Consider the following 24,279-nt stretch of genomic DNA (forward strand, 5'->3'; position numbering starts at 1 on the left):
CAGGGCATAGGTGGGGCATCGCTTCCCTTGAGGACCAAGCCAAACCCCACCCCACTGGGGCCCTGGGGCTTGTAGCGGCAGAGCCACATTGCCTGGGGTGCGGAGAGGGGAGCTGAAGACAGGGTGGGGTCCTACACAGTGTCCAGAGCAGCTGCAGCTTTTGCTGCCTTCCCTCAGTATCCCCAAATGCCTTCTTGGATTGAGGTGCTAGTGCCCTGCCCTGGGCCAGCTCTCCCAAACTTCCTCCCCAGGCCTCAGTTTCCTCCTCTGCAGGCAGCCTGATATTGTGGAACCAGTCCCAGTTCTGGGCACAGACAGATGTGGGTTGGAATCCAGGCTCCATACTGATTAGCTGAGTCATCCTGGGGGAGCGCCTTTTGCTGGTTGTACTTTGGTTTCCTGGTCTGTGAACGGGGGGCTATGGTGGTGTACCAGTGCCATGGTGCCTATGGGGTGTTTGGCACAGCACCCGGGGCAAAGTGAGCACTTGAGGCCTGTGTTGTCATCACCCAGCCAGACTTCAAGGTCCTTTCCAGTTCCGCCCATTTCTGAGCTCAAGGAGATGAGAAAAGCCCATATCCAGACCTCTCACCCTCAGACATCCCTCACTGGGGCCTTATCTGAAGGGGGTATTGCCATGTCAGTGGTTCTCAACCTGTGGTTTTCAGAAACACTGTTCTGATCAAATACACCCCTCCACAGAGATTCTGTGTGCATTAGCCCAGCCAGAACCCTGAAGAAACGTGGAAGAATGAAACCTGCTTCATGTGAGGTCATCCAAGGTTTTCCTAACACATTTGTGCGTGGACCCGTTCCACAGTACATTGCAGGGCTGGTATTCAGCACCAATACAGTTATTGTTGGCTGTCAAAACAGTAAAATACTTTTGAACTGGCAGGTAGATAGCTCCAAGCCCCTGCCCGTGTCCTCCAGCCACCCCAGCCCCTCCCTCTCAGTTCTGCCCCCAATCCAGTATCTACCTGTACTGTCCAGTATGGTAGCCCTGGGCCACATGTGGCTATTTAAATTTTAACTACTTAAGTAAAATTTAAAATTCGGTTCCTCCATTGCACTGGCCCCATTTCAAGTGCTCAACTGGCACATGTGACTATGCCACTGCTGACTATATTGAATAGCACAGAGAGGGAACACTTCCATCACTAGAGAAACTGGACAGCAAGTAATGCCCAGCACAGCAGGCCTGGGGGACCTTTTTGGGCTGGTGTCTGTGCTGACTGTCCGTGACTATGCTGTATCAATTATTAACTTCTTGGAGGAGCACCTGAGTACACGTGCATTTGAGTTCAGCAGCACGTATAGCCTATGGCACATTCCTCAGAAGAACTCAAAACCTAACACTCCCCAGGCCCCAGGAGCCCAAATTCAACTCAGCCCTGCCTATAAAGCCAAGGGCAAGTGACTCTATTTACATGAGCATGTCCCTGTGCCATGACTGTCCCCTCCTCCTGCCATCTTCTCCGTGAACATAACTGAAAGGATTTTGCAATAGGTGCATGTCACTGCTCACCCCAAAGTCAAGCTCAGGCAGGATGCCAAGAATGAGTCTGTTAGAATGTCTCTACAAAAAGTAAAATCATTTGTAATTTATCTCTAAAGAAAAGGCCACACCCCCTATAAACAATTGACTTTTTATAAAAAGACAAATGTACATATTTACACACATGTACATACGTGATCACACATGACTTAGTGATTAGATGGAATTTCCAATTTTAAAAGTCACACCACGGCGCTCACACTTCCCTCCCTGGGCCTGCTGAGGGCTGCTGGGGCCTGCCTGAGGGGACAGGTGGGCGCAGGGCAAGGCACTGTATAAATAAATGCAAAGGCCAAGAGCTTGGGGGAAATGTTAGTGTACACCTCTGATCAGATATGTGGCAAGGGCCACAAGAAAAAGTGCCATGTTTTTTCCCAAGCCCCTCAGCCCAAGCAGGAAGCAGGGCAGAGCTCCTCTGAGGCTGAGGGAGTATTGTCCCACAGGACCCCATTTTTCCTTCACATTTCACTGGCTTTGGAATAGTCCCCAGGGCTCAGAAGGGAAGGGAAGCGGTTGTTTGGGAACAGGATTCACTTAGTGCAATTGTCTCTTAGTGCAGAGCCAGCCCTGGGGTTGGTGCTATGCTTTTCTGAGGTCACTGGTCCACTCCCTCGGGCCAGCTCAGTGACAGTGAGACCCTCTCCAGGTAGCTGGGCTCAGAGGGGAAAGCTGTAGGCTGACTCCTTTCTGAGACTTCCACCTGACACACCAATCTCAGAACCCCATCTTCTGGAGAGGCAGGGCCAGCTTTAACCCCACAAGATGAGCCCAGACCTTGGCCTGGCAGGCCTCAAGAGGCCACTGTCCCAAGGAGGGAGGCCCCATCCCCGCTCGGCAGTGGGGTCACACTTTTGCCATGTCAAAGGGCCCACAGGAGTCCTGCTTCTTTGCACCACAACCACCATGATGCCAGGTCCTGCTCGCCTAAGGAAGTAAAAGGGGGCCAGGGGCCCAGCTATGGAGCACAAGGAATGGCCTGGATGGAGGGCAGCCTGACTGGAGGCAACAGGCTATCCAGCCAGCTGGTGTCCATGTTCTTCAGATCAGAAGATATCAGTCCAATATACCCTAGAAGATGTGAAGAAGGTTGTGTAAGGATGGAGGTGGAGGCAGGTGTGTTCTTCCTCCACCCCCCAGCCCGGTCCCTGAAGGCCACAGACACAGCAGCCTCTGCTGTCCACCCCACGGAGCAAGCCCCCCTCATCTTCAGGCAAACCTGAGGGCATGGGAGCAGCAGCCAATTTGCAAGCTGTCTATACCCAGATAAGTTTAAGAAGGATGCTTTACTTCTGCTGCTCCCTAGCTCTGCCCCCAAGCCTTCCCCACCTCCTGCATGATTCTCCCTTCTCTAAGAAACCACATGGATCCAGGGGCTTCTTACCCCCAGGGCTGTCAATTTCTGGCTCCTCCTTGCAGCTGAAGTCTCCATAGACAGAGGGGGGCTGGGCCCCAGGTTCATTGAGCAGGTACCCCTTCCCATCGACGTTTGTCGGCTGCCACCCCGACTGCTCCAAGAGCTGGAGACAGAGGAGCAAGAAGCCATCAGCTCACTTCCGGTGTAGACTCACCCTGTGCCCTGCCCTCAGTGACCCAAAGCTTCCCAGCCAGGATCACACCCTGGCCATTCTCACATTCTCAGATGGATGAAGACATGGAGTGCAGATAGGACAGGGGCCTGGGAGGTAAGGGTCTGCCCTGGACCCATACTCCCTCATCCACCCTCTGGCACAGAATCTCCAAGACTTCCCTTTCAACTGGGTAAGGGCATACCAACTGGGAGTTTGGCTTAAGGCAATGGTTAGCGTAATAAGTGAAGAAAGATGACTAGAAAAGCTAGAGATAGGAACTATGCCCATGTGTCAATTCTCTGTGCTGATGGGTACTGCAAAAACTTTTTTATATTCACTTTTAAAACTGAAGCAGAAAAAAACCCTAGAGGATAATTTCCTTAAAAAAAAAAAAAAAAAAGCCATCGTATTATAGATCCCAAAGGCTGATTATTGAAACATGATGTACATTTCCCAAACTAGCAGGGCTGGGGCACGTTGGGGCGGATGACACTTGCCAGGGACCCAGCGCTGATGGTGGCTGACTCAGAGCTGCCTGAGGCCCTGAGGCCTGCTCCAGAACAGCCTGTTGGAAATCAGGCCTCCCTCCTGTCCTCACTTCCAGTCTTTCCCACCAGCCAAGGAGGGCAGTGGTCCCCAGCCACATGGATATGGCACTTGTAGGACTATGCAAGCAGCCAGGTCACAGCAGCAGCTGCCTACCCTCTGATTTGGAAGCTCTCACTGGTTCTCTCTCTCCTCTCTGAGAAGCAGCTACTTCAAAAGAGTGCCCAGGGAGGAAGGGGCTTACCTTCATGATATCCTCAGTTAATTTCCCTTCCTCATCCTCGTCTGTTGCAGCTGTGGATGGGAAAGAGCAGAGAGGTTGGCCAGCAGTCAGCCAGGCTCGCCCTGCAGTTCTAGTCCCACCAGGTCCCCCTGCCCCTTCACGTGCACACACACACTGGCCTCCCAGCGGACATCTGTCTGCCATGGAGATTCCAGAACAGGACACTGTTGCGGTGACTCAGCCTCCCAAACTCTGAAGCCACACCTCTTCCCACCCCCTCGCTTCCTTCCTTACTCTCGGAGACTGGGCTGCAGAGAAGGCAGGAGAACCAGCAATCTTAGACCAAAATGCAGCCCCTGGCCCCCTTTCCTCTTTTTTCCAGCCCACCATAGTCAGCTCAGTGCCAGGTGGAGTTCTGAGCATCTTTTCTCTCTCAGGAAATCCCTCCCAGGACCCAAATAGTCAGGCAGGCAGGCTGGGCCCCAGGAGCACGCACCTTCAGAAGTGGAGGGCATGGGCGACACCTGAAAGTTGTACAGGTCACTGGTGCTGTCCGGCACAATTTCCGCTGGGATGTGCCAGTCGGGGAGAGTGCTACTGACGGCACATGGTGACAGCGCTTCAGGACAACAGAAACCACAGGTCAGAGCTGTGTGCCTTCTCAGTTTGTGAGACATCCAGCATCCCCAACAGGCCACCATCCACAAGCACAATGCCTCCTAGACCCAAGTGAAAGAGCCATCCCACCGAGCTCTGTGTTCCCCTGCCATACCTGGCCCACCTCACCTGGAGTAAGGGCCCGTTCAATCTCTAAGTCCTGCCCCATGTAGCTCTGAGCTGTGTAGCTGCTGTGGTCATCAGGCAGGGTGGAACTGCTGAGTCCATCAGAGAAGGTATCGGGGCTGGAGTCCCCACATGACTGCAGAAGGAGAAAAAACCTTAGGCCCAGGCTTGCTGTGGCACTTCTTCCACTGCCCACCCTGACTCACAGCTGACCAAAGGACAGCTGCTGAGGGCCACACTCACCTTCCTCTTGGCCTTGCTCTTGGCATCTCGGCTAGACTTGGACTTTCTCTCTGTGGAGCAGATAGGCTGTCAGCCTTGGTACAGGCATGCTAGCCCCAGATGCCCTTCCTCCCCGTGGCCTCCCTCCCTGAGGGCTTCCCGAGGACTCAGAGCCCTTGGATACCTTTCCTCTGGTTCTTGGTGAGGGGTGGAAGCATCCGGTACACCCGCACAGCTGAGCTGCCCTTGTTCCTGCTCTGGTCCTTCACCTCCTCGATGTCTGGCAGGGAGTTCATGGCACAGCGAAAGTTCGCCTTCCATGTCTTAGGATCTGGCTCCTTTTCCCCTGCTTTGTATCGGCCTAATGGGAAGAAGAGTAAGAGGATGGTCAGGGCCATAGGCGGGGATCCTCAGCTGCCCCCTGGCCGGGGAGGAGGAAGGCAACAGTATCCCTAAGCTCTTATGCTGCCAGAGATCCACACTGGTCAAAGCAGCAAGTATTCCTGGGGGACACTCTGCAGGCCCTGGCCCCTGGGGCTTCTCCAATGCCCAGGCTTGGCTCAAACACATCCAGCAGGCCTCATTGAAGGGCCTAGCCAGCACTAGACGGCCCATACGCCCAAAAGTGCTATCTTTGTCCCAGACCATGCCCAGTCTCCCTGCTTGGGCTGTCAGCAGCCAGAGGGTAGGGACTGGGGCTTATCTGATATTTCCAAACATGGGAGTGCACACAGAGTAGGCATCAAAGAACAGTTACTGATAGGTGGACTGACTGGTCTGGGATGGGCCAAGAGCCCCATCCGTCAAAGATTAAAGGAGGCTGCCAACCAGATGGGCTTTGGGCCAAGGACTTTGGTCAACATCAAGAAAAAGGAAGGCCTGGGTCTCTTTCAGTGTCCTGGCTCATAGCTGCTTGTGCCAGGGAGAACTTTCTTCCAGCCACAACCTGAAGCCACACTTTCTAAGATTTTCACAGGTCTTCACAAATTCCTTTGAGAACTTGCTGAAAGAATGGACTCTCTCCCCAGAAACATGGGTCTGCCCTGTCCACCTCTGAATTCTATACACCTTCTCAGAAAGCTCAGAGACCCCAGTGAAGAGCCCCTCTATTAACAGAAGTGCCTCCTCTCATCTCTTCCCTGGCCCCTCCTGGGCTGAAGTCCAAGGCACACACCTGTGTGAATGGCCCAGCTCCGGAACAGACAGGCGTCCTTGTTGATGTCCCAGCCATGCTTGGCCGCGTGCTTCCATGGGATCTGGAAGATCATCTCCTCCTGAACAGCACACACACACACACACACACACACACACAAGGCTGTGTCAGCTCAGAGACCACAGGTTTTTGGCCTGAGTCTGCCCAGCCCCCCAGGTGTGGGAAAAGGCTGACTTCCCCTTTTCACCCTGACATCTGGCTTGGGTTGACCCATCCTGAGATTGGCTTAAACCAGCTACTCTATCACTCTGGATCTCTCAGAAGGGGCTCTGGGTTCTGATGAGCTGTGGTACCATCAGCTCAGCAAAGACCTCACTCTGTCTGTTACAGATGTGCTGGAACCCATACAGAGCTCCCTGGGATGCTTCTCTCTGGCTTGTCAGCATCAACATGGAAGTGAGAACTCCATCAATTAGATGGGGCTGCTTAGGACACCTGGGACCACTGGCTCCTACACAGGGGGTCCTGGCCCTACACCTGAGGGAGCCCTGGGCCAGACTTGGATGCTGACTACCTGTGTGATCCTGGCACTGTCACTGTTCCTCTTTGTCCCTGTCTTGTCTTCTATGGAATGACAAAACACAGTGACAAATATAAAGACTAAGGTCTCACTGTTGTTACTGGTGATTAACAGTATGGATTTTTGAGTCAGACTGATCAGGTTCAAATCTTGGCTTTATCACTTTTTATGTGATCTTATTTTCTACTTCTCAGTGCCTCAGTTTCCTTATCTGAAAATGGAGATATTAATAGGATCTACCTCACAGGGCTATTTTGAGGATTAAATGACACAATGTAAGTAACATACTTAGCATGGTGCCACACTCCTAGTGAGTATACAGTAAGCATTAGCTATTATTATGAATACTATTATTACTATTAAGTCTGCAGGGTCTGTGTTGCCCTTTGTGCACCAGCAAGAGGCTTCTTGGGCCTGGGCAATGGTGCAAGGTTAATTCTTGGGTCCCCTGCTGAGCCAGCCACCTTCCTGCCAGCAGTGCCCACTTCTCTGTCTCCCATCAGTCTGACTGGAGCCCTGTAGGATGCTATGTGTGTTTGTAGGAGTCTCCCTCAGAAGAGACCAGAACTCCAGCTCTGCAGATGCTGGCAGAGCCCTGCTGCTGGGAACTGTCAGTGCCCTCAGGTGGGTGCCCTGTCCATACCCTGAGGAGGGAGAAAGGCAGAAGTTGGGCAAGTGGGGCCCAGGGCTGGGCCTCCCACACCCCCTGCATGCAGGAGTCACTGGGAAACACAGCTGCCTGCTCCCTATTACTTCCCTTTTCGAACTGCATCTGAAGCTTTGGTCCCCCAAAGAACATGGGTTAAAATAGCGGCAGACAAACCCAAAGAGTTACACTCACTTTATTAATCCAGATCAGCCCGGGGATTTGGTTGGAATTAATCTGCATCTCTAGCCAGGGTCTCATGCGCATCCGAGTGATGGGCATGTTGGCTGTAAAGAGAAGACAGAAGGCTCCTGTTTGGAATCTATTGAGCAGCCATAGGCACTACCCTGCCCCACCCCAGGTCATTCAGTTACCTTCCCCACCTTCAGCCAGGTCCCAGGTACTACAATCGTGAGGAAAGGGGCTTTCACTGAAATAAATCTGCCCTCCAACTTCTGCCCCTTCCCTCACCCCCTCCTAGAGAGCCTTGGGAGGAGACAGGCTTGCAAGTGATAGTTTCAGGATTTATGTGCAGGAAAAAGAGGCAAAATACACAGGAATCTTAATACCAGAACTTTTCTCCCCAAATTCAAATCCTTTGGGAAGGGAGGGGATTCTTTTGCTTGATGCCAAGAAATGTCCCTACTTGAGTTGTTGCCACTGGCTGTGCACCTTTCCCGAAGGGCAAGCAGTCACCCTGCACCCTGGGCATCCTCCCCCGACCCCCATCTATTCTACGCCTCCCTGACAGCCACAGTACAGAGGCCGGGACGCAAACCCTTCCTGCCTGGCTCCCCTCCTCGGCGAAGTGGCCCAAGAAACACCTGTGGCGCCTCCTCCCGCAGCTCCAGCAGGTCCTCCAGCCACCCAGGGCAGCAAGCCCCAGCCCCCGCCGCTTGCATAGATAGCCTGAAACCTGGGGCCTCGGCGCGGAGCTGGGACCGCCGAAAGCCGCCTTCGGGAACACAGAGCGCCCACGCGCGGACGTACACTGGAGTTCCCGGCACGGCTTGTGGATGCGCGCAACGAACACTCCGGGCCACCTAGAGGCCCCCGGCAGCTTCGCGCATACAGATCTGAGAAAGCGACCGCACGCCTGCAACCTCTGCCGGGTGGGCGGTCCACGCCGCGGTCCGCCCTCCCCGCGCTGCCGCTCGCCGCTCCTCCAGCGCCCTCCCGAGACCGCTCGGGGACCCAGACAACGCCGCGCGCCCGCGACTCTCCTGCCTGGGGTTTTCGGCCCCCACTTTCTGGTGCCCAGCGCCCTTTTGTTCGACGCCACCGGTCCCTCCGCGGCGAAGGCGGCTCACCTCTGCAGCGGGCGCGATCCGGTGGCGGCGCGCGATCCGGTCCTGGCGCAGCGGGAGCTGCTATGCCGGCGCGGGGAGCGCGATTCCGGGTGGGAGCGAAGGCAGAGGATGCCCGGGTCGCGGGGCTGCTGGGCACGGCTGGCCTGGGCTTGGCACGGCTCCTGCTGGCCTCTGCTCCGCGCGACTCGGACGCACGTCCTGCCTCGACGAAGGAGTGGCGCGCTCTGCCGGGGCAGCGGCGCCGGCGAGAAATCTAAACACTTAGCGGGATTCCCCCAACCCATGCTCGGCCCCGCCTCTAAAGAGCCGCGAGGACGCCGATTGGCCGGCGCCGCCACATCATTTCGGAGAAATCAGGCTGTTGTAGAGCTAGCGGCGAAGGGGAAGTACAGGGCGGCTGCTTCTCCCCACCCCCTCCGGCCCGGCGCCACCGCCCCGGGGCGTCCGCGGGCCCGCCCCGCCCTCTCCCACTCCACCCCCACAGCAGCTAGCCCGGGAGAAAGGCTGTCCTGGAAAGCCGAACACCCTCCGGCCCCGCGGTTACTTCCCTCACTCCGCGTTCTCCCAGCCTGCTAGCTCCTGTGGCTGTCTCTTCACTCTCCTCTCCGGAGGTGGGGACATCAATCTCCAGAGCGCAGGTGAGGGGGTCAGTCGGGCACCTGCCGCCCTCTTCAGAGTGAACACCAAGATGGAACCCCTGAAAAGTAACCTGGTTCCTCAGGCCTGTTAATGGGGTGTCAAGAAGGGAGGATTTCGACCCTCACACTGCCCCCTTTTTGAGGGGTGACACACCTCCAGATCACTCGCCTGCCCTGGGAAAGTAAAGGAAAGCCTACTCTGCCTGGCGTGCTGCTTGGGGCTGCCGGACGAGAGGAAATCCCAGGCTGGCTGCTGCTGGCACAGCCTCTGGACCTCAGTTTCCTCAACTACGAAATAGTGATAGCCCTACCTTGCTGGTCTACAGTGACAGAGAGAGATGATGTCTCTAAAGCTCCATGCTTTTTGGGCAGCAGATGCTGCATGGTTTGCAAGGTCCCTGCTGGGAGTACAATAATGACCAGGGAGACACCTCTCCCCCTTTACCGTCTACATCCCTGGGACTGCCCCACGTCTGGCCTTAGGGAAAGAGAGGAGAATTGTTTCAGAGAATCAAGGACTGCTGAGCTGGGGTGGGGTAGCCTTGGTCCCTCCTAGCACTCCTGCCTTAGGCCACCTCCACATCCTCACATGTCCTTTGCCTGGGAGCTCCTCAGTGGCAGCCTTGGTGTTGTTTCTGGGTCCTCAAGGCTTGGCCCAGAGAGGTTCTTGGCAGCATGAGGGCATTGCTTATGGCTGGCCAAGGCCATGGGTCTAGCCAAAAGGTTGGGGAGCCCAGGCCCCAGGCCACTTGGGAAGGGCAGCTACTTAACTTGTGTGCTTACTAGACCTTGCTCCACTTGTACTTCTAGAGGCTGTGCTGTGTTCATTTCCATGCATAACTGTGGCCCAGCAGGCTCCTTCCTTCAACTCCTCAAAGGTGCTGACTCAGAAGTAAATCACTCTTCCAGGCAGGGCTGGTTGTGTCACTCCCCAAACCCCAGCTCTCCTTCCACAGCAGCACCCAGTTGCAATGATGCAGTCTATAAATAGACACATTGATGCAGCATTCCACCTGTCAGTCACTCTACTGCCTCCCTCCCACAGAGGAGATGGATGGGTTAATCCAATTCTGGTGCCCCAGAATCTGATGCTGTGAATAACGCCAAGCTTGGTTCTCAGGAGACCAACAGGAATGGGTCAGAGCTGTCTCCAGACAGTGGTGGGTGCAGGAGCTGGGAGAGGGCAGAGGCAGGAGGAACTGTGAGGAATGAGCCTAGCTGGGTGTCAAGGAGAAGGGAAGGTGCTGAGGCCCTGGAAGGGGGAGAAGGGGTGGAGTGCTTTAAGTGACAGATAGGAGTGGGAACCCACTACAAAGACCAAGACCATCTGAGCAAGAAGAGCAGAAAACAAGTGGCTTCAGAATTGTGAAGTCTGTTCTCTGTGCAGCAAATGGATGCTTGTCCTGTCTCTAAGAATCTGACACGGCCATGGAAAATTCAGAATGAGATTAGGGAGAGGAAGTTTGCAGCTCATGTGGTCTGAGAAATTAACCAAAATGACCCTATGAAGGCAAGAGGAGACTGTAAAAAGTGCTTTAAAACAAAAACGTTAATTCACAGATAATCATCTATATGTGCATCTGTATATATAATGAGCATCTTTCCATGTCATGAAAGGTACTTCTGCAATATCATTTGTAATGGGTACGTATTATTCTATCATAAGGATAAGTAAAAATTTACCCAATTAATCCCCTATTGTAGGACATTTAGGTTATTTCCATCTTTTCATAATACAACACTCTGTAGCTAAATCTTTGTGCACATCAATAATTTTTTGCTTAGGAAAAATTCCCCAATGTTAGGATTTACCAATGAAATTGTCATTTACATCTTTGAAGTGTTCTTTGACTTTTTTTTTTTTTTTTACTTTTAATTTTAGGGATTCTTATTTTATCTTGAAGTCTATAAAAATCCACTTATCATGATTGGGGGTGCTATATGCCAAATCAGCGAAATAAAGCTAAACCCTATTTAAGCACCTCAAATTTTTATTGTAACTGCTCTTAATGAATCCCATTCTAAGATGTAGCACACATTCCCTGTGACACTAAGCAGAACACATAGAATCTTCCCTAGGTATTTCTTAGTAATTCACGGTGGGCCCTTTCCCCTCTCTGCCTCAAAATACTCATCGTCTGTAATTCCAGCCATCCCCTCTGGGCAGGTGACTTCCAAACCGCAGCTCCAGCTGCCTTCTGGACACTCCTCTACAACCCTCTCCACAAATTCACACACACACAAGCAGAAGTCTTTCCACCCCTTTCCACACTGTCCCCAGCAGCTTTCTCTCTTCCTAATTCCAGCTCCCTCCCTGGTGAAGTCTTTCCCATTTTCCTCCCCTCTTGGCCTCACCTGATCCTCTGGGTCTTCCTTCCTCACATCAAATCATGTCTTCACGTTCCAGGACCAGATTGTTGTGGCCACAGCCTCCTCTTGGGCCTCCCTCCCCATCAAGCCTGCCCCTCCTGGCACCTCTGCACTAGGATGATCTCCCTAACTTTGATGATCTCCCTACTATTCAGGTCCACCCAGGAGCATTCTGAGTTCCCCAAGACTCCTTAGCCCCACATTCAAATCATTGCTCGCTCTGGTCCTAGGGGTCCCATTCCAAACTTCTCTTCCAAGGCTCTGCTACCCTTGGCAGTAACTAAAGGGCGTTGGAAAGAGAACACAGGATTTGAGTCTGAAAGCTGGGTTTTTGTACTTTTGCTACTTGCTGTGTGACCTTAGGCAAGTTACTCTCCCTCTCTGGGCCTCAGTTTTCTCATCTGTAAAATAGAGATACTCTCTGCGCATCTCTCCTAATTGTTGTGAAGATGAAATCAGACAGACTATCAAACTCCTTTCTTTTTTTTTTTGTGACGAAGATTAGCCCTGAGCTAACATCCAATGCCAATCCTCCTCTTTTTTTGCTGAGGAAGATTGGTCCTGGGCTAACATCTGTGCCCATCTTCCTCCTCTTTATATGGGATGCCACCACAGCATGGCTTGACAAGCAGTGCATCGGTGCGCGCCCGGGATCCGAACTGGTGAACCCCAGGCCGTCGATCCGAACTGGTGAACCCCAGGCCGTCGAAGCGAAGTGCACACACTTAAGGGCTACACCACTGGGCCAGCCCCTCAAACTCCTTTCTAAACTGTAAAACATTAGTCAAATGACATGTATTAACAGTATGCATGAACCTTTCACTGCATTTCCATTCTCTGAACACAGTTTGTATGTTCCCCCTTCTGGGGAACAAAGGCTGAATTTTTCTGCAAGAGACCTGAGCAGGTTCCTCACACCTGCAGCTGGAGTTAGCTGGGGGTTAGCTCTGGAGCAAGGTCTCACTCACAGGATGCCTCCCATCTATACTGTCACTCAATGAGGGTAAATATATTGTGCAGTTTCTCGGTATGGGGCCCTGTGGTGCCTGGCAGGAGGCTGACTGGCTGGCAGAGCCTCCTTTGAGGTGATTTCTGCAATCAGGATGCTGGGGGCAAGATCACCCGTGTGGGAGCCTCTTCCCTGATGGACCAAATCTTGTCCCCAGCCCCCTCCCTAGGCTCTCAGAACACACTGCACCCGCTACGTGGGCTCCAGTTAGTCCTGAAGTGCAGGACCCAGCAAGGCTTTAACTAGGTTTTTGAGAGTAGGGCATCCTTGGGCCCCTGCAGGGGCTTGCTACCCAGAGAAGAGGCCACAGTCTCCAAAGCAGATGAACCCCCAGCAGGCGATCCAGCCTCCCAGGTCCAGAGGGAAGGCTCTCTTAGATGCTCCAAGTCCCTCCCAGCCATCATCTCTATTTTCACAGCAAACCTGGGAGGCAGGCAGTCCTAAACTGTGAAGTACAGAGCACCAGTCAGGCATAAAATCATCCGAAAGCACTCAAAAGCTTGAAGACAGAATCCAGGCTTAATCACCCTGCCTGAAAGGAGCCTAGTTGGAGAGAAAGAAAGGCGTTTCTTAATTCATTCAACAAATATGAATCGCACTCCTGCTCTGGGTCAACTCCAGGTTTGGCCCTGGGGATATGCTGGGGCACGAGACGAGCCCCTCCCCTCTCACAGCTCTGGCAAAAATGCTGTATGACACAGCAGAATAAACGTCGTGGTGTTATAAAAGCCCTAAACGCAGAGTGGGAGGCTGCCGCTGGCTGGGAAAGCACTAGGGGGTCCTGCATTGTAAGAGTGGGCCGAGGAATTGCTCCAGCGCTCTGGGCTGTTCCGGAACTCCGGAGGTGGAGCGGGCGTCAGTGTGGGCTGCCGCTGATGCCCTGCGCAGTTTCATTTCTTATAAACACTGCGTTGGGAGGAAAGAGGCCTCAGCTCCTCATCCGCCCTGTGGGGCCCCGAGGCGGGGGTAGGCTCTGGGGCAGGCCCGGCGGCCACGACCTGGAGTGGGGCTGGACGGGCGGGAGCAGCACCCTCCTCCCCCGCGTGAATGGGTCCTGCAGCGCGGCCTGCGCCCACTGTCGTTCGCCCGGAGCGCCGGTAGCAGCTTCTTGGCCTTTATGGGGTTAACAGCCCCCCTATTTCTCCCTGGGGAATCCGAGTCCTGGTCTGGAGCCCCCTCCTCCCCAGGTGACCCACGCTCGCGCTACCCGGGCCTAAGCTGGGTGTGTGTGTGTGTTTGGAGGGGAGGGGGCACAAGCCCTTCAGGGCCAACTTCCACATTCCTGCTCTCGCCGAGCTGGGGGTGAATCGGGGTGAGCGGCGGCTCTGGGCTGGCTGGCTTCCTGGAAAGGGAGGGAGAGAGGGAGAAAAGCAAAGCCTCGCAGCCGTGCCGTCCGGGTGGTTGCTGGGACAGCCCCTCCCCCTCCCCAGCTGGCTGCCCCGCCCGTGCCAGGCGGCTCACCTGCCCGCGGCCCAGGGCACTTCCTCCACCTTCCCCGCCCAGCCTCCCGCTGGGGGCCATGGGTTTGCTGCCAGCTTCGCAGCTGCAGGCTCTGTGCAACCTCGGGCAAGTCGCTAAACTTCTCTGTGCCCACTATCCCCTCTCCCCCGCCACACACAGATGAAGCTAGCAACACTGGGGGTGCAGAGCTCTTTGTAAATGCCCCTGCCCTTCCTTCTAATCCATCCCTTTGCCCCTTCCCCCAGCCTCCCGGGTTTGGAGGACACACAGTAGGCGCACAGAAATGGCGCCCACCTCTATGTTGCTGCAGGGAAAGGCCGCGTTGCGTCCCCACGCCGGGGCACTCCGCCATCCGCTGCAGCCAGGGCGACTTGGGTTAGACTCGCAGCTTTCCCATGGGAGGCGAGGGTTGTGCTGAGCCGCTGGGCGGACGATGCCCACTGGGGGTCTGCGCGGAGCCCAGCCCGGGCACTCAGATGGCTGCCCACCTCGCCCTCGGCCCTGCGGGCGGGGGAGCGGGGGGGATCGGGCCGGTCCGGCCTCGCGGTTCTGATCGGCCCCTGCCTCAGGCCCCAGCCCCCTCGCGGGGTTCCGCGGGGCCGCGCCGGAGGGGCGGGGCCTGGGTTTCGGTTTCTTGCAAACGCTGTGGCGACAGGGAAATCGAGGAGTTTCCGGGAACCGCGCCGGGAGCGCTGATGTTCGCGCGGCAGCAGGGAGGCGGGGACGGGCAGGCGTCCAGTGTCGCGGGCCAGTGGCCCTCTGGAAGTTCCAGCGGGAGCGGGGGAAAACCGGCCCCGGAAAAGCCCCACCTGAATGCACCTGCCCCCAGCATCCTCCCGGGTGGTGTTCCCACAGAAAGGGGCGTGGTGGTGGGGGTTAGGGGGCTGTATACGCTGGAGAGGAGGGTACTGTGTGCAGGCAGGTGGAGTCTGAGGAATGGGAAGGCCTCCCTCAAAAGGGTGAGGTCCCCAGACGTACTACTCATTGTCTGTCACAGCCCTTTTTATTGTCTTCGTAGCTGTTATCATTGCTGAAATTAACCCCTTTGTGTACTTTATTTGTTGGAGGATACCTCGTACATGACTTGGAGCCCCTTGAGTTTGCAGCCTTGCCTGCCTAGTCTTGCCTGCTGGGTCCCCAGGGCCTAGAATGGGGCTAACCACAAGGAGGGTTTCAGTGAGTGCTTATTGAAGGAGTGAAGAAATGAAGTGAGTTAGAGGCATCCAGGGTGGGCCTTGTGGCCTTCTGACCTGCTCCCTGGGGACCTCTGGACCCAGCTCTCCTGGCCCCCAGCCTGGTCATGTCCTGCTGATCCCCCCAGCTGAAGGAGGCCCCACTCTGTAGGAGAGGCCTTAGCCCCTTTGGGGGGAGTCCCCTGTGGCTTCCTGAGAACTGCCCTCCAGATGGGGTGATGGGGCAGTGAACAGACTGTAATCATCACAGAGGAATGCCGGCTGTGGGGGTCGGCCACTTCCTTCCCTCCCCAGAGCTTGCAGCTCAGGCCGGGGATGATTGTGGCTTGGGCCGGGATCTGAGCCAGGGATGCTGGGAGTTTGGAATGGTGAGGCAGAGTCCAGGACCCTCCTTGACCTCTTCAGACCAAAGCAGTACCTGCGGTCAAGGTGGGCAGTGTCACTTGCAAGCCTGTGTCTCCTAAATTCTTGCTTTCAAGACCCCAAGTCTGTGATAGGGGTCTTCCTTCCTTATAGCCCTGAGCCCATGGCTCTTAGAAAGACAAATCAAAGGAGAAGAGCTCCCTCAGTCCACTGGGGTGGGGCAGGTAGCAGTGGTGGCCACTCTGGAGGCAGCCAGCTAGCCAGCAGAGGGACAGGCAGACAGACCCTCAGGCATCCCTTGTCCAGGCCAGCATTGACTTCCTCTGGCCCAGGCTCAGGATCAGCCTGGCTGGCCTGGGAGAGGGCCAGGGAAACTCCAAATGCTGCAAGAGTGGAGCTTGTGCTGTGAGCACAGCCCCCAGTGACTCTGGTTACTCAGCCTGGGAATCCCAACTCCAGGGGCTCCCCTGGAAATAAGGCTCAGGAGAGTGAGGGGGTCCCCTTGAGGGGACCAGTGACTATGGCAGCAGTTTAGTGAGGCCCCAGATCAAATAGGTTGTTGTCCCATCCTTCTCCTGTGGCCTGGGGCCAGACCCACTGATGCTGGTCCTTTGCCTAGTCCAAATAGTATTTTTGAGGCAGGGAGCCCAATGCTGATCCTAGCCCATAAATTTGTCTTGGGAGAGGACCTGGTCTTAAGAGTGTCTGTGTTGGGCTCCATTTCAGAAACAGTAGATGTAGCTTAAGCTAGAAAATATCAACATGAATATGTCTTTGTAGCTTGGACTCAGCAAGTGCTGAGTTATAGGTTCATTCATGGAACGAAAGCAGGGCAAGAGGCAGGAGAAGAACGGGGTGGCCTGGTGAGTGCTCTCTCTTGTTCACTGCTGTAGCCCTAGGATCCAGTCTTGGCTGAGCACTGCATGTGCCCTATGAACCAGTGTGGCATGGATGGGGGTGGATGGATGGATGGATGGATGGAAGATTCAGATCGTCTCAGTAGCATGCATGTTTTCCCTGAGGTGGTCTTGGCAACAAGACAATTTCCACAGAAACTTGTGGATGCCCCAAAGGAAGGGAGAGAGGGAGGGATGCGGCTTCCTTGAGTGGCACTGTGGTAATTTCTGTCTGGTTCTATCCCTGCAAGGGAACCTCTGTTCCCTTTCCCATCACCTTGTTCACATGTGTGGCCCTTCTAAGTCCTGCAGAGAGACCGGGAGTCCAGTGACAAGGGCCAGCCAGCCACAGAACAAGAGGAAGGGGTTATTACTATCAGGTGGGTGTTCTCTGCCTCTCCTGGAAGGTAGGTCCACAGAAGGTCTCAACTTAGATAGGACCTCAGCCAGCTGTGAGAAGTTCCAGTCCTTTCTCTGCGTGAGTAAGTCCTCAGGAAAGCATCTGTTGACCAACTGACTTACAGGAGGGGTGAAGGATCAGCAGAGACCCACCTGCCTGGATGGTCCAGGAGAAAGCATGACTCTTTGCCTTCCAGCTTGGCAGGTGACAAACCACAGTGAGTGTGTCACCATGTCAGATAGCCAACGTGAAATGCTGCTCTGGGAGTATTTCAGAGGACTGGGTCCATACTGGGGGGCAAAATGGACCAATGTATGCTGGGAGAAGGAGCTCTGAGCCACGAGGCCTCTGGTGACTGGTCACCCCCAGGAAGCAAAAGCAATTCTCCCTTCCTCAAGAACCCTCATGGATGTTAGAGAGGGCTTCCCACCACCTCATGGCCTGGAGCACACATATATTATTTGTTTTCAGTGGAGTGGTAACTCCAGAAGGCTGAAGACTTAGGGGCATCTGATGGTCATGGAATGTTTCTCAGCCCTGTGCCTGTGCCGGCCACATGGGGGACTTAGAAGTGAGCGGCCATGGTCCCCACCACTGACCTGGTTGTGAGCTCTGTGAAGGCAGAGGATGTGAATGTTATGCTCAGAGCCAACTCCCTGGCACCCAGTGTACTCCTCGCAAAGAGTAGGCCCTTAGTAAGTATGCTCTGATTGCAGAATGGAAGATGTGTGTCATACCTGGAGTATGAGGCAGAGATGCTGGGGTGTGGAGATAGGAGCAATTTATCTCAGCCAGTGTTTACAGATGGCTACTCTGAGGAGGTGGCATTCAGCAGGGCCTTGAAATATGAGTCAAAATTTAATAGGCCAGCAGTGGGAGAGGGCATTCTAGGATGCGGGAACAGCCCGAGGAAAAGCCTGGAGGCTCAAAAGTGCAGGACAGATCTGCTTGCGTTGTAGACTTATGTGGCTGGCCTAGGAGCTGAGGCTGGAGCAGCTAACAGGGGCCACACTGTGAAGAAGCTCGAATGCTGTATTTAGGAGTCTGGACTTGATCCTGGCAGAGAGGGGCCTTCTTGGGACAAGACCATGGTTCTTCCTCTTCTGGAGAACCAGGGTCTATCATCAGATGTTTGTTGAAGTAAATTCTAGGGCAGGCCCTGTGGGGGTAACTAAGAGTCTGAACCTGTGCTTTAGGAAACTTTCTGTGGTTGCCTTGGCCACATGCCACATGCCAGTGTGTGGCACACCAGGGCAGGAGTAGGGTGAGGCAAACAGCTTCCTAGGCTACAACAATTAAGGAGGCCAAACTCACCCACTCTCAGGGGCCAACTCTGTATTTTCGTGACCCTGAGAGTGAGTGCCTCCTCAAATTTTGCAACCGAGGCACCTACCTGCCTCACTCTAGTCTGGGACCCTGCTGCCTACTGGAGGCAGGGAGATGGACAGGAGGCAGCTCAAGTGATCCAGGTGGATTAGGATTGTGGCACTAGGGGCTGGAGAGAAGTGGGCCTACTTGAGAGTGAGATCAGAGGACAGGATTTGAAGATAACCAGGATGTGTGAGGGGTTGGAGCAGGACCCTTTTGAGGCCGTCCTTAAGTTCCTCATCCTGGGAGGAGTGTAGGGAGACCCCCACTCTGCAGAAGGGGCATGTATGCCTGCAGCCAGGGCCAAGCCAAGGCAAGACTCTTGGCCTTGGCTTCTGTCCTAGGTTATGAGTCATGGGAGCTGAGGGCACTGAGCTAAAGAGAATAGGGCAGGAGGTAAAAAGGTCACAGCCTGCCCCAGGAATGCCCAGGTCATTGGTGACCACAGCTAGAAGCCTGAAATGATACGCCAAGATTGCTTGGCACTGGCCCTTTTGATACTGGGTGTGTGGGCACAACAGTCGGGGAAGGCTGGATAAGGGTGCCTCTACTACTGGATGGGGTGTGTCTATCTATCCATCATCCCTCTGCTGTTCAGCAGGACCAGAGTTCACCCCCAGGTCCACCTGTGTTCCCAGGGCATTAGCAGTTTGGCTCTCCTAGCCCCAGCCCCTTGGAAGCTCTGACCCTGTGGCAGAAGCGCCCCCTGCTGGCTAACAGAGAGACTCTCCCACTTCCCCTCCTCTTAGGGGAGGGGGTATAGGGATCTAGGGGAGAGAGAAGGGTGCAGGGACCATGCTGGCTCAAAGGGCGGGGGCAGGAATTGAGGATGGACTTTGACTAAGGCAGATAGGCAGGTGCCACCTGGTAAACAGAGCGCCTGCTTCCTGGTCAGTAGCCTTTGAGCAGGCACCAGAGAGCAGGGACCCAAGCAAAGGCAGAGATAGGATTTTCTAAGGTGACTGCTGAGGGAGGCCAGAGAACGAGAACCTTGTCCTCTCCTCCAGTGTCAAGGCCTAGGAAGGCCTGCATCCTAGGCTGAGCACGCGTCTCCCCAGGTGGGCTCAGGCGCCCACTCAGATTCCCTCAGGGCAAACCCCCTGGGCCCCATAGAGGATTTGGCCTGGGACTGAAGCCCAAGGGACAGGCCTGTGAGGGGGTAGTGCCCTAGGCACTCTAAAAAGAGGAAGAGTCATTCCCAGACAGAATTCCTGCCCCAACTATCCAATCAAAGTTGAGAATGGAGGCAGGGACATGTCAGCAGAGCAAAATCAGAGAGTCCACGAGCAGCTGCCTGGTTCCTCAGATTCAAACCTTGTCTGGACTCACTCCCCTCCTGAGCCCCAGGCCTCAGTGCCTAGGGACACAGGGACCAATTTGGAGTGCTGAATGAGATGCCCATTGGACAGAGGAGTGAGAGGACCCTGTGTATGCTGCCTCAGTTTCCTTACCTCTGAGCCAGGAAGTCTAAAAATGGGGCCACACCCTGGGCAGCCACTTCCCAGAAGTTTCTGCCACAAGAAGAGGGTGGCTTTCCGCGATGAGCCCTGCCCGCCCATGGCCCTGCCATCTGGAGTCCTCACCTCAGATAAGAAGCTTCTGGGAGTTTGTTTACATCATGACTCTTGGTTAGAGTGAAGGCTGAGGTGTCACCTGGCTCCTTGGAGCCCAGGCAGGGGCCTTGATCCCAGGGAAACTTCTCTCCCAGACCAAGACAGTCTGGGTGGCCACTATTGTCTTTAGGACTCAAAGAGGGCCTACTGCTCAGGAAAGCAGCTCCTTACCATGCCTTACCAGCCATCTTGATTCACCTGGGCAACATAAGCTCCTCACAGAGACTCCTCAAACTGCTCACCTACCAGGCTTTCAGGGAGAGATGAAACCTACGGGAGAGTCCATGAAGAGAAGAAACTGGCGCTGTGTGTTAAAACTGCCCACGTACCCTAGGTGCCATGCTCAGCCAGTAAGCCTCATGCCTACATGGCCAGAGATAGGGCAGGAGCCAAGGAAGCTACGAGCTGTCACCAGTTGGTGTGTGTGTGGGGGGGGCGGGGTGCTGACCCACCAAGCTGAGGATTATGGGCTGGAAAAATCAACTTGCAGGTACCAGGAAGTAGAGGAGCAGAGTAAACAGCAGATGAGGTTAAAAGAGTCTAATTACCTTTGACAGGCAGGCCTTGTGAAGGCCTTTGGGCTACACCTACCAACTGCACCACTGCCTCGTGTGCATTCTGCGTGGGCCTAACAGCCCCAGCAACCAAGGTAAGGCTATCCCTTGGGTGGGAGCCTATGCCAGAACCAGGGACATGGCAACTCTGTCACAAAGCTCCCAAAACACTTCTAGAGGAATTGGTCTTCTCTTTCAGGCTTCTCTGCAAATTTTCTCTTGTCACCTTCCTGCCTGTGTGTCTTTTCTCTCCCTCTTCTAGCCCAGGAATGCTTTTTGACCATTGGTGCCATGGGGATGGATTACTGGACAAATTCAGACAGCAGACATTTACTCTGTGGCCAGGTGCCAAGCACAGAGGTAGGTGCTATAGGCATAGACATTCAACAAGAATTTATTGAACCTGTACTATGAGCCAGGCATGGATCAAGCCATTAGAGATGTAGAAATGAACAAGACAAAGTCTCTGCTCTCATGAAACTCATATTCTAGTGGAGGCAGACAATAAACAACAGGGAAAGTGTCATATTGTAACAGCTATTCTGCAGAGAAATAAAATAGCATGATGTCATAGAGAGTATGGAGGTAACCACTTTGGATTTGGTGTTCAAGAATGTCTGTATGAAGCAGTGCCATTTTAACCTTCTAAATGACAGAAGGGGCAGCAATATGCAGAGCAGGGCTAAGAGCACTCCAGGAAGAGGGAATAGCTAGTGCAAACGCCTCAGGAAGAGAACAAGCTCAGTGTGTTTCAGGAAAAAGATCGTGGTGGTGTGCAGCACGGTGGTCAAGGGAGAGAGTGATAGAAGACGAGACCAGTAAGATAGGCAGGGGTCAGATAATGGGGGGCATTTGGGGCACATTGTCAGGGGCGTGGGCCTCATGCCAAGGGAATGAAGAACTTTTGAAGGATGTTATGCATGGAGGTGAAATGATCCAGTGTGTATTTTTAAATGCTCACTGGCTGCTGTTTGCAGACTGGACTGTAGTCTAGTCCAAGTCTTTCTGCAAGTGTGGAAGCAAGAAGACCACAAGGGAGGCCAGAGTAGGAGGATGATCCAGGAGACAAGAACTGGGGTCATGGTGGCATCAACTGAAAGAACAGGAAATGGATCCAGGCAGAGTATGGAGGGGAAGCCAAAGAGATGAATAAAATGTGGTGGCTGCACTGTGGGAGAAAATATTTGCAAATCTTATATCTGAGAAAGGACTTATATATAGAATATATAAAGAATACTTATAACTCAATAAGAAGAAGACAGCACAATTTTAAAAATGGCCAGAAGATTTGAATGGATATTTCACAAAAGAAGATATACAGATGGCAAATAAGCACAAGAAAAGATACTCAACATCGGTTGTCATTAAGGACATGCAAATTAAAACTGCAATGAAATACCACTACACATCCACTAGGAAGGCTAAATGAGAAAGATTAACTATGCCAAGTGTTGACAATGACGTGGAGCAACTGGAATGCTCCTAAGCCGCTGGCAGGAATATAGAATGATACAACTACTTTGGAAAACATTTTGGCAGTTTCCTAAAAAATATATACACCTAACATATAACCTAGCTTTTCCAGTCCTAGGTATTTATCCAAAATAAATGAAAGTGTGTGTCCACATAAAGACTTGTACTTGAATGTTTGCAGCAGCTTAATTTGTAATAAACAAAAACTGGAAACAACAAAAATGACCATCAACAAGAGAATGGATAAATAGGTTGTAGCATATTTATACAATGGAATACCACTTGGCAATAAAAAGGAATGCACTAGGTAATATGGAGTAAACATACTCCACCCTGTCTCTCCCATTAAATGCAGCAATAAAACCTGGACAGAATGCAAGGAGGACTCTGAAGAGTAAATAGTAGCAGGTGAATTGGGGAAGAAAATAAGAATTTGGAGTACCATTGAACTGGGGGTGAGTTTCCCATTTTCCCTCCAGTACCTCCTAGGCTGGACTCAAAGCAGCCTGAAACCTGAAAGTGGACAACGGGGCACAGACAGTGAAAACTCTAGGAGAAGCCTTCTAGTTATGGTTTGAAGAATGGGAAAGGAACTCCTAATGCTCAGAGAGAGTGAGGAAATACCCCCTTTTAAAGTTTTCTCCATTTTCTCATGCCCCAGCTCCCTAATATTCCTGCTGCAATGACATATGAGGATTGCAGGCACCTAAAACTCTAAGGGATTGGAGGAGTCTCCAGATATTGGGACAAATCCCATTGCTCTCTCTTTCTTTGTCCTTTTACCACTTGGCCCTGGATGAGGGCACAGTTGCAGGAAGTACACAGCACAGCAAAGTAACTAAAACTCCAGCTTTCTGGCTAGAGGACAAAAAAGAGAAGCCCCAGGAACTCAAAAGTACCAGAAAGATCATGGAGAAGGAGGAACTCAGAAAACTGACCTCATAAAGTTGTTGATGACCTACTAGGCTCACCTTCAAGATGAGCATGCATGGATTTGATCCTACACAGCATACTAAAGACTGAGAACTGAACTAAAAGATAAACCACCACTTTGTTCTCAGACTGACCACCGGAGGGTGCACAGTCAGGACAAATCTAAACAACACTTCAAAGGCTTTGCAAATGGAACTAACATTGAAACCACAATCCACAGAAGGCTGGTCAGAACTTGTGACCTGAGCCCAATAGAGTCAACTGCCTGCTAAAATATAAATATCAGCAGTCTCCATAGTATTCAAACAAGACCCAAAATCTCATAAAATTAAAAATGTCCAGGATTCAAAACAAAATTACTTGACATATGAAGATCCAGAAAAAAGATGATCAAAAGAGGCCAACAGTGAGATGATGGAATTAAGTAACAGAGACTTTAAAGTAGTATAATGAAAATGTGCCAAGAAATAAAAACGAACAATCTTGAAATGAACAGAAAGATAGAAAGTGTCAATGAAGAAATAGGAGATATAAAAAATAAAGAAATGAAAATTCTGGAACTTAAAAATATAAGAACCAAAATTTAGATACTCACTAGATAAGCTTAAGAGCAGAATAGAGATGACAGAGGAAAGAGTCAGTTAAGTAAGTAAACTTGAAGATGGGCCCATTAAACTATCCAATCTGAATAACAGTAAGAAAAAGATGTTTTTAAAAAATGAATAGAGCCTCAAATACAATACCAGAAAGTCTAACATTCATGTCATTGGAGTTCCAGAAGGAGAGGAGAAAGAGTGGAGTGAAGACAAAAATATTTGAAGAAATGGTGACTGAAAACTTCCCAAATTTGGCAAAGGACATAAACCTACTGATTCAAAAATCTCAGCAAGCCCCAAAGAAGATAAACCAAAGAAATCCATGCCCACATGTATTGTATTGTAATGAAACCTAAAAAGTGAAGAATATATATATACACACAGGTACATACATATGTATGTATGTATTTCACTATATATAGTTCATAATATATTATATATATTTATAACATATGTCATTTAATTTTATATATTAATTATGTATTAAATATACAAGTATATAATATATAACTATAGTATATTAATATATGAATATAACATTTAATATATATAATATTTTCCAGAAGAAAATGATACAATTCTATGTCCGATAAAAATATCCTTCAGGAGTGAAGGTGAAATAAAGACATTCTCAGATAAAGGAAAACTAAGAATTCCTTGACAGCAGGCCTACTCTAAAATAATTGCTAAAAGAAGTTCTTCAGATAGAAGGGAAATAATCCCAGAATTTAACTTGGAATATCAGGAATGAAGGAAGACCAACAGAAATGGTAAAATCTGGGTTAATTTGATATTCTATTCTTCAGCTCTTGAGTTCTTTAAA

At 52.2% G+C, this 24,279-nt stretch overlaps 1 protein-coding gene across 4 annotated transcripts; it reads right to left on the reverse strand.

The window, feature by feature from the left end:
• Positions 1 to 1,633: 1,633 nt before the first annotated feature.
• On the reverse strand, positions 1,634 to 9,019 carry IRF1 (interferon regulatory factor 1). 4 transcript variants are annotated; one of them, XM_058540230.1, is made up of 10 exons: positions 8,590 to 9,019; positions 7,475 to 7,566; positions 6,075 to 6,174; positions 5,085 to 5,261; positions 4,922 to 4,971; positions 4,682 to 4,814; positions 4,392 to 4,514; positions 3,917 to 3,966; positions 2,940 to 3,075; positions 1,634 to 2,626 (listed from the first exon to the last, which is right to left on the reverse strand). In XM_058540230.1, the coding sequence occupies exons 2-10, from the start codon at positions 7,559 to 7,561 to the stop codon at positions 2,514 to 2,516; spliced, it is 969 nt and encodes a 322-aa protein (XP_058396213.1). In that variant the 5' UTR covers positions 7,562 to 7,566; positions 8,590 to 9,019; the 3' UTR covers positions 1,634 to 2,513. The 4 variants fall into 4 exon arrangements, with proteins under 4 accessions (XP_058396213.1, XP_058396222.1, XP_058396240.1 ...); XM_058540239.1 differs by lacking the exon at positions 8,590 to 9,019 and adding an exon at positions 8,270 to 8,372; XM_058540257.1 differs by lacking the exon at positions 8,590 to 9,019 and adding an exon at positions 8,196 to 8,210.
• Positions 9,020 to 24,279: the final 15,260 nt, after the last annotated feature.

Source organism: Diceros bicornis, chromosome 1, assembly GCF_020826845.1.
Source record: "Diceros bicornis minor isolate mBicDic1 chromosome 1, mDicBic1.mat.cur, whole genome shotgun sequence".
Lineage (NCBI taxonomy): Eukaryota > Metazoa > Chordata > Mammalia > Perissodactyla > Rhinocerotidae > Diceros > Diceros bicornis.